Source organism: Arachis duranensis, chromosome 7 (genome assembly GCF_000817695.3).
Source record: "Arachis duranensis cultivar V14167 chromosome 7, aradu.V14167.gnm2.J7QH, whole genome shotgun sequence".
In the NCBI taxonomy this organism is placed as follows: Eukaryota; Viridiplantae; Streptophyta; class Magnoliopsida; order Fabales; family Fabaceae; genus Arachis; species Arachis duranensis.
In genome coordinates this window covers 44,245,309-44,255,774 of record NC_029778.3, presented here as the reverse complement: position 1 = coordinate 44,255,774, position 10,466 = coordinate 44,245,309, and the positions used below count along the sequence as shown (strand labels likewise).

Genomic DNA, 10,466 nt, shown 5'->3' with positions numbered 1-10,466 from the left:
GGTTTATCTTGTACTCAATTGAGTGGTTTTTATTAACTATTTACCCACTTATTCATACTATTTGCAGGTTTTATATTTCCTTCCTAATTATGTGTTTTGATTGAAAACATGCTTCTTTGATATTATATTTGCTTATTATTAATCCTCTCTTATTACCATTAGATGCCTTGATATGTGTGTTAAGTGTTTTCAGAGATTATAGGGCAGGAATGGCTCAGAGGATGGAAAGGAAGCATGCAAAAGTGGAAGGAATACAAGAAGTTGGAGAAACTGCTAAGCTGTCCAGCCTGACCTCTTCGCACTCAAACGGCTATAACTTTAGCTACAGAGGTCCAAACGACGCGGTTCCAGTTGCGTTGAAAAGCTAACGTCCGGGGCTTCGATTTGATATATAATTTGCCATAGCTGCCTTGACGCCAGGCGACGCGAACGCGTGAGTCACGCGGACGCGTGACCTGGTAGGAACGCAACCCGCGCGGCCGCGTGAGCCATGCGGCCGCGTCACTTTTCTGCGACCTGTACGGACCAGAAATTGCTGGAAGTGACTTCTGGGCTGTTTCTGACCCAGTTTTCGGCCCAGAGTACACAGATTAGAGGCTATAAAGTGGGAGAATGCATCCATTCATGATCATGCCACTCATAATCCCCTTTTCATGTTTTAGATGTAGTTTTAGAGAGAGAGGTTCTCTCCTCTCTCTCTCTCTCTCTTAGGATTAGGATTTAGGATTTCTCTTAGTTTTAGGAGTGACTCTCAATCCCAGGTTCTTTATTTTTATTTATTTTTCCAATTAAATTTATGAACTCTTTCATGTTATGATTTTCTTAATATTATTTGAGATATTTCAGTTATTATTGCTTTCTTTTAATTACATGATTATTGCTTCCCATCTGAAGGCATTTTTATTTGAGTAGTTTCAATTTTCTTTCCTTTTGGCTTTGGTTAAATAATTGGTGACTCTAGAGTTATCAAACTCATTGTTGATTGAAAATTGGAATTCATCCACTTAACTTACCTTCATAGTTAGAGGTTAACAAAGTGGGAGAAAAATCCAATTCTCATCACAATTGATAAGGATAACTAGGAAAGGACCTCCAGTTCTTATACCTTGTCAAAGGTTTATTTTACAGCTATTATTATTTTATTTTACTTGTCATATAATATATTCGCACCTTACTTCCAAAAACCCCAAACACACTTTTTCATAACCACTAATAAGAACATACTTCCCTGCAATTCCTTGAGAAGACGACCCGAGGTTTAAATACTCGGTTAACAATTTATTTAGGGGTTTGTTACTTGTGACAACCAAAACGTTTGTACGAAGGAATTTCTGTCGGTTTAGAGACTATATCTACAACACGACTGTTTTTATGAAATTCTTTACTGGAAAAAATCCTAACGTCAAAATGGCGCCAAAAATTGATGGGAAGCAGAAGCTGGTGGATTAAAAATTATTAAAATGATTATGTTGCAAGTATAGTTCTTAATTCACCAAAATACAACGCGACTGTTTTTATGACATTCTTTACTGGCAAAAATCCTAACGTCAGGGATGTTTTGTGGATTTCAGAAATAGTTTTGAGTACTTGGTTGGGAGTTAAAATTGTTTGCATGATTGAAATTGTGGCTTCTTTTGTCCTGGTTTTGTTGGTTTTTTCACCCAAAATTTGGATGGTTCCTCCATCCAGGATTATATGTTTTGGAGTATTGATCATTTTGTTGTGTCCTGAAAGAGTTTCTCATAAAATCAACTTGCTCCACTTGTGATTGATTAGTGTTGAATGAATCAAAATTTTCACCAAATTGATTCCCTCCATTCATGTTATACAATGAGCATTGTGTGTCGATGACAGAGACTTGAATTTCTCCCATTTTCTTAGTGAGTATGGAGAGTTATTGAGACATGATTTTATTTTGAGCCACAAGAGTAACAATAGTTTCTAGTTCCATCAGTCCTCTTTTTGTGTTCATATTCCTCTTTAAAGAGTAGATGCATTGATTATCTACAACAATGTCAATGAGTTCCATGGCTTTACTAGGAGTCTTCATGTGTAATGATCTCCTTGGTAAATTATCCAATTAAGTTCTTGAGGTTTGAGAGATTCCATCATAGAAAACTTGGAGTTGGACCCAATCCACAAACATATTTGGTGAACATTTCTTCAACATTCCTTTGTATCTTTTTCAACCCTCATATTAGAATTTTTCTTCAAGTTGCCTAAAAGTTTGTACTTCTGTCCTCAATTTTATCAATCTTTGAGGAGTAAAGAACTTAGTAAAAAATTTACTAACTAAGTCTTCCCATGTGGCAATGCTTTCTTTAGGGTGTGACTCCAACCATTGTGTCGCTCTATCTCTAAGAGAGAATCAAAACAAGAGAAGTCTATATGCTTCGGCTATCACTCCATTTGTTTTTACCATTTCACAAATTCGGATGAAGCTTGAAATATGTTAATTTGGGTCCTCTTGGAAGCTTCCTCCAAATTAACAATTTTATTGAATAAGAGTGATCAATTGAGACTTGAGTTTAAAATTGTTTACATTGACATGTGGATTGAAAATACTACTCCTATAATTTTCAAGATCAAGAGGAGTATATGATCAATAATGTCCTCCTAGCATGTGGAGCACCATTGGATTCATTGTTGTTGTGAGGTTTTGTCATAATTGTGTCTGAGACTCTCTCACCTTTTCTAGTACTCTTTTGTTTCTTACCTCCTTTCTTATCCTCCAGAGAGTTCTTTCTATTTCTGAATCAAAGAGGATAGGTTCCTCTTCTTGATTTTCTTGCATGTACACAAGAAAAATAACAAATGAAAAGAGAGTTTAAAATTTCTTCCGTCAAAGTGAAAGAAATTCTAAGTTAAGAAATAACACAAACATTTAAGGAACAAAAGAAAAGAAAAATTAAAAGTAAGTAAATGACTAAAACAAGAAAAGAAAAGGTACTTAATCTAAATAATTAATCAACTGGTAGTTTGTCAATTCCCGACAACGGTGCCAAAAACTTAATATAGGATTTTTTGCAATCTTGCATAACTATCGGTAAGTGTACCGGGTTGTACCAAATAATAAACTCACGGTGATTGAGTGTCGATCCCACAAGGATTAAGAAATTAAGCAAGTAACAATTGATCGAGTATTCTAGTCAGGCAATTCACAATTTGATGATGAATAGTTGATATAATAAGAATGAAATTAAGTAATAAATAAATGGAAGTAATAAATGACTTGAAAATAAAGAACATAAATGTACATCGCTGAGAATTTAAATGGCTAGAATGTAAATACTCAAAAAATAAATTGCAAGGATAGTAAATTGAAAGAATGTAAAAAAAGCAATGTAAATGAGCGTTAATTAAAAAAAATAATTAATCAAGAAAGGGAATAAGAGAATAAAGAAAGATAATTGGAGTGCAGAGATATTGAATTCTTTGGATCAAATAGTTTTTCATCTCAACTTTAATCATGCAAGTATTGATCTCTTGATAAATCATCAATGATTAAATTTTAATGTCTTGGTAATTCAATATCTCTTAACTTGATCAATTGCCAATTTTTTGATCTAATTTCTCATGAGATGAGATGAATATTAACTCTCATTTAGAGCCACACAATTTTATGAATCAAGTTATAGGTTGATTATATGTCACATATCAATCCCAAAATCCATAATCATCAAATTGGGAGAAAGAACTTGTAACTCAATTCTATGATCCCTCTTTTAAGTTCTCTTAGAATTCAAGTGAGATTAAAACTATTTTTCAATAGATTTGAATCTTTGGATTAAAAAACAAATATTCTTTCTAAAGAAGCAAATTAAATATGAATTGAGGATGAATAATAAATCATAATTGATCTATTAAATTTAATAGAGCTCCTTCCTCAATGAAAAGGGAATTAGCCACTCATGACTTACAAAATGTGAAAGAATTGAGGGAAGAAGAGAAGTCCCCCTGATCTTAGATTAATCCTCTATTTATATCCTATCTAAATCACAAATTCGAATGAAATTTAAATTACATTAAATTCAAGATTAAATTGAAATTGAATTTTTGGGTTTGATCCATTTGAAAACTTGGAAGATTGGGGAATGAATGAGAAAAATGAAGCCTGGGAGGTTGGATCAAGGATGAGCCATTAGGTAGCATACAAAACAGGTTAAATGACACACTTTACATTTGCTTCTCAAGAAATAGCCCAATTTGATCTCTGTTCATTTTGCCGTGGCACGCCAAGTGAGGGGCGTGCGACGCATGCAGCATTGCTCCAATTCTTGGCCCAAATTTATGCTTTGTTTTGCTTCAGCGTAGAAGATCACAAAACTAGCGTGAAATGTAAAACGGAGATCATACGTATGCATGGGTTATGCATACACATGACCTTGCTGAAGTCACCATTTGTGCATACACAAGATTTCGCTTATTTTACCAATTGTGTGCACGTGTGGAGTATGCGTATGCAGAAATGCCGTTAGATGCCAGTACTTCCACGTTGGATGGCAAAGCTTCCAGGCCTAAATGTATTGATTTTGGTCTTTGAATAAAGTGTGTCCTTGATTTTAAAAGTGTGTCTTTTATTCCAAAGTGTGTCCTTAGTTTCCTCCTTTGTTCTTTTGATTTTTGTTTCATTTCCTACACTTATAAAAGCACAAAATAACTTCAAAGAGTATTGATCAAAGCACTAAAAATCTCAATTAAATCAAAGAAAAATCTTTATCTTAAATTTAAGGAAGAAAATACTAAGAACATAGATTAAAAGCATGAAATTCTTAATAAAAATAATAAATCACTATTACTATTTAAAGAAATAACAACTAAAAACTACTAAAGATGCGCATGCATCACTTGTCAAATTGAGTGCCATTAATTTTAATTGGAAAGAGATAAATTATTGTGAATCAAACACTTTAGTATGTGAATTGGTAAAAAAAAGTAGTGAAGAAAAAGAAGATTTGATATGATTCGTCCCAAGACCAAACTGGATTTTACAGATCATGAGGTTGATGATGGCGGGGATAGGAACGTTGATTTTCTGGCTAAGGAGCTATGGATAAGGATGAAGTTGTTAACAGTGATACTGAGGCTGAAGAGGAGGAGGATGGTGATGATATTGGGAAGAACAGCAAGCCTGAAGCTAAGAAGAAGGACTAGTTTTCCTCTATGTTGCAGAAGTAAGATTGCTCAACGATTAAACTCGATCTTTGTATTGTGGTGGAATTTAGCTTGCTCTTGTTTAGAATTTGTAATAGAAGTCTCTAGTACGGGTTGTGAGATGGATTGGGAACTGACGGGTCGAGGCGATTGACGGATCATTTGACTGGAGCAATGGGGGTGGTACATGTAAAAAAAAATTCCGATGTCCGAGTCAGAATGAATCTGAGAAGTATAAAGTATGTGGAACGAATGACGTACCTGAGGGGATCTTTGACTCCTTTTTATATAGTTAGTGGAAGTTATCTTATTTTATCTTATTTAGCTAAGATAAAGGAGGTATTTGAATTTGAATATTGGTTAGAAGATGTGGAGGCCAGTCTGGACCTTCTAGAGAAAGGGGGTGGGGCCAACCCTGGGTATCGGAGTTGGAGGCCGTTCCGGGTGCGGGACCCGAGGGTCGGGTCGGTAATAAAATTGTATTATGTTGTTTGAATATATTGCTAGAATGAGATGCAGTGTACCTTATGAGATTTTATCGTTGTATTAATATTTAGATATACATATGAGGTTTAACTTTGTATGTGAAGATTTTGTATTTTTTCTCATCAGGAACTCATTTTATAATTGTTAAATAACAACAAATTACATAGCTATAAAGACAAGAGAAGAAAAAATTAGAATTAGAGAGAGAATTCTAATATGAAATGATGAGAATGAGAGCATGAGAGGAACATTTTGTAGCAGCAGTTAATAACACTATAAGTTTGTTGCCCTCATTTATGTTTTCTTGGTGTATGGTTTAACTCATTTTGCAATACTCTTATTGTAGGATATATCATTTTTTGACTATGAAACAGTTGATGACTTGACAAGTAGACTTGGGGCAGATTGTCAACAAGTATCAAAGGGTTATTGGAAATGATCTTAACTTGATATTGCGCAATGTTCTTTAGGTTGAATTAGTTGTAGAAGATGAACTACCCATATAAGTTATCCCACATGTTAGTGTTTTACACCCTTATTCTTACTTTTGAGTTTATGTTGTGTTAGGGTCTCATTTTATTGGTCATTACTCGTTATATCTACTGCTTCTTTGTATTTGAATATATTCTTATTCTGTTCTATTTTATACTCATTCTTACTAATTTGGAGCTTAGTGCTTTGATTGTTTCTTATTTGTCCTTGAGAATCTTTGTTAAAGAAAGAAAAGAAAGTTGAAGTTTATTTGCCATAGATTTTGCCACAGACACACTAAAAAGAAAATTGAAATTTATTTGCCATAGATTTTGCCACAGACACACTATGTATTATATTTGATTTGTTTGTGATTCTGAGAATGGATATGCAAAAGTACAGATATGTCATCCTCTCATGCTTTATTTCTTGTTTCAATGATAAAATAGCTTGCTTTTCCCCAGCTAATGAGCCAAAATATGATCTATCTTTTTCATCCTAACAACTTATGAATATGATGCATCACTGCTTTTAAGCTTATATATGAAAAAGTGAGGTTGAAAATATTGATGACTTTGACGTTGTGCTGATAGCTGTATATAACATATTTTAAATTCTTTATTTGAGTTAACTGATTGTACTTTGATATGGCAGACTATTGATATAGGAAGAATGCTATTATGAATCATTGTCATGTTTTTTTCCTCAACCAGAATGGAGAAAGAAGCTGGCTTTTTTCAGAGTCTCAATCATCTCAGATGGGCCAGGATCCAAGAGGAAGATAGAGTTTGTTATTTGATTAACTAAATAACAGTGAACAATTCAGTCAATGTTGAAAGTGAAGGGTGGGTGCCTTCCTCTTCCATCTATTCTATGAATATTTATTGGGGATTCAAGATCCTAAGAGAAAAGTTGTAGTGGCTCACGCGCTTCATTTTGTTGTGAACTCAAAATAATTGGACGTTCTGCATTTACCGGTAATCATTAGTGGATTTCTTTGAATAATTTCAGTACAAATGCATATCCACTAGAAGTATTGAGTTGATCTTCTATTCCTAGGAATGCATGAATAGTTTTTGCTGTATATTGCAAATGTTATGATTCAGTTAAACTTTTGTGAACACAATTTTTTAAGCTTGCACTCCTGTTTACGACTTTTTAATTTGGTTTCTGGTAATTTGGATTATATAGGATTGTAATTCGTTAGTTCCATTTTGATTTCTTATTTTGGTGTACTCTTTTTAGGTATATGCTGAGATGCATCACCAACTTTTAGCTAGAATGCAGGTTAAGAGAATGAAGAAACATTACATATATGCCATCGCACATGTTGAAAGACTTAAATTAGTTTTCTCATCTTGTTAGGGAACAGGTTCATTAATCTACTTGGTGATTTTGTCTTGTCCGCTTGGTTTATGTACATTGATGATATGCATCATGTTAGGAGCAGTTATGGTACATTATGAAGAGTAAAGTTTTTGGTTGATTTTCTGCAATATGTCCTTTAGAAATTTACGATTCTATTTCTTGTGTTAATTTCAAATTAAAAGAGAACTAATAGATGCAGCATATCTAAAAAAAGAGTGTATCTATCAGAAAATTCCATTCATGAATGCCATGACTTCTCCTTAGTTGGTTCACACAATGAGAGTAGATCCTCTCCAGTTAAAAAAAAAAAACTGGATGGTGTCAATTGTAATCTCTCACCCTTCAATGTTCTCTCTCATATTTAATTTTGATCCCACTTATAAAATTAATGGTGGGAGATCACACTGCATTTCCTCAAGTGTTAAAAAAACCGGAGAAGATCCATTTCCTTCACACAATAGAGGTTAATTAATTTCTATTTTAGAACTATCAATCTGTAAAGTCTAAAGAGTACTATATGTGCGTGTATATGTGATATAATAAAGAGTAAACTTAACGAATCAACTTTTGTCAACAAATATCAGTTAATTTTTTAAAATTATTTTGTTTATTTTAAATTTTATATCATAAATTTTTAATCATAAAAAATTAGAATTTTATAATTAAATTAACTGACCTAGCTTATTAAGGCCCGCACATTTAAATCCCCGTATGTAGAATTATATATGGGCTTCCAACATGATAGTTTGGACTATTTAAGAAAAGTCCAATGGGTCAATGGATCAACGGCTTTTTTTTTAATAGGTCATTTTTTTTAAATAGCTTGCTTCACCTTAGTTTCATGTTCACTGCACCGTGTTAAAGAACTATGAATTGAGGTGAATTTAGATCTGGATATAAAATTTGAATATTTTTATAAATCCTTACAATCTATTGCAGTTTACGTCTGAAAGTTGTTTCTTGATAAACTACTATTGTAACTATTTTAGAAATGTTATATTTAAATAATTTTACTCTACTTTATTTAAATGTGCAATTTGTCCTAAATGTTATTTTTTAAAAATATTGAGAAGATAATTAGAAGTTCAAAATTTTTTTTAATCGCAAAATTTAAAATTAGAAAATAAATTAAGACTCTCACTATTTTTTTTTTAGTTTACTGGCCGTGAATCCTACACATGGTTCTGCTCTGCTCCTGGATGGTTCATTGTCAACACTACAAACAAAGTGTGCAATAGTGATAAACAACTCTTACAAGATTTACTACCAACCAGCACATAATTAAATGTCCATAGTGATCAAATTCCTACATGATTTGAAAACCGTAAAATATTTATATATGCACCAATTATCTTGTGCAACTTATATTACTTGTTGAAACTGAATAACCCCTTCTTCGTTACTTCCACCTAACCTTGAAATTTTAACAATTTCTTGTACAATTAAAATCAAACTTATCTTTCTTGTACTCTATTTAACAATTTTATTTTAATAATTATTTTTACTTGTAGTTTTTAGCTTCCTCTGATCCTATAAAAATGTCTAAACATGGACCAACAATGCAAATTGAAACCACCATCACCACCACAACATATAACAATTAATTAAATAAGCATGGAATCAGTTGCTGCTACATGTGTTCTTATGATTTTAGTGACCTCAGTAACTAATTCTGAGGCTACAATTTCATCATGCAGTGATGTGATTAAGAACCTAAAGCCTTGTGTGAATTACTTGATGAGTGGAAGTGGTAAACCACCAGGACCATGTTGCTCTGGCGTTAAAGCTCTTGCAGCTGCTGCAGCAACCTCTGCTGATAAGAAAACTGCATGCAACTGCATCAAATCCACTTCCAAGAGTCTCAACATTAATTCACAACTGGCTCAGGCTCTCCCTGGAAACTGTGGAATATCACTTCCCATCTCTGTTTCCCCCAATGCTGATTGCTCCAAGTAATGAAAATATCACTTATTACATATATAATATTGTTTTGAAATACTACCTTATTAATCGGCTTTTTTTTTTAAATAATTATATTATTTACAGGCATAGATAATTTTGACATAATTTACATTTTTAAATAAAATACGGCATGTCCATGTGTTATTTTAAATAAAATACCTTATAATATGTTTGTAAATTGTAATAATTTTAGAAGACAAATTAAATATTTAATATATTTTTTAATTTAATATTTTCTCATACACACAGCAAAGTTACGTTGTTTTTTTTTTGTATTTTTAATTATTATTAAATAGGTGTGAGGCTCGTGCCAGATAATCTCATACCATTTAATGATAGAGAATATGAAGTCAATGTACAAAGAAGAATGAAAACTCCATTTTTTTCTTTTCATATTTTATAAATCACTTCTTTTTTTTTTTCTTAGTCAATCTTCAACTTAGATTCTTAGACTATGCTTCTTCAACTTTTGGATTTTAATGTTTTCTCCCTTATGTTGTTGCTGCATCTTTTGCAGGGTTGGTTGAAAGTTGAAAATTGGAATTGGAGAGCGATGCAGGGAATGCTGAACATTATTCTGCTACTTATATATAATTAAAATGGCGTATTTTGAAATAAACTGGAATCTACCTATGTGGATTTCTTTATTATTATGTTGGTATTCTCATTCTGTTTCCTGTTAATGTAAATATTGGACAGCAATTTTTAATAATTTTGGTCAGTATTTAATTAGCACAAACATTAAATTGTCTTCAATAAATAAATTTTTTTAATTTATATGTGTAAACTTTAATAAATATTAATGCAAGTTGTGTTAATTTATATGTGTAAATTCTAATAAATATAAATATAAATTATATATTTTATGTATACAAATTCTTGTAAATATAGATATAAATTATTATTGGTCAAATACTAACTTAAAATAATAATATTTACTGGTCATATAATATTGCTCTTAGAGATAAATATCACATATTTAGTTCAATATGTTATGATTTGTATACAATGACCCAAATTTTTGT

At 32.2% G+C, this 10,466-nt stretch overlaps 1 protein-coding gene across 1 annotated transcript; it reads left to right on the top strand.

Moving 5' to 3' along the window:
- The first annotated feature begins 9,035 nt into the window (after positions 1 to 9,035).
- Positions 9,036 to 10,094, top strand: LOC107458887 (non-specific lipid-transfer protein 8). The gene is made up of 2 exons (XM_016077101.3): positions 9,036 to 9,431; positions 9,959 to 10,094. Exons 1-2 carry the CDS (start codon positions 9,094 to 9,096, stop codon positions 9,966 to 9,968), a joined length of 348 nt encoding a protein of 115 aa, XP_015932587.1. The 5' UTR covers positions 9,036 to 9,093; the 3' UTR covers positions 9,969 to 10,094.
- Positions 10,095 to 10,466: the final 372 nt, after the last annotated feature.

Coding starts and splice junctions, on each gene's coding strand:
- LOC107458887 (XM_016077101.3), top strand. CDS start 9,094: ATGGAATCAGTTGCTGCTACATGTGTTCTTATGATTTTAGTGACCTCA.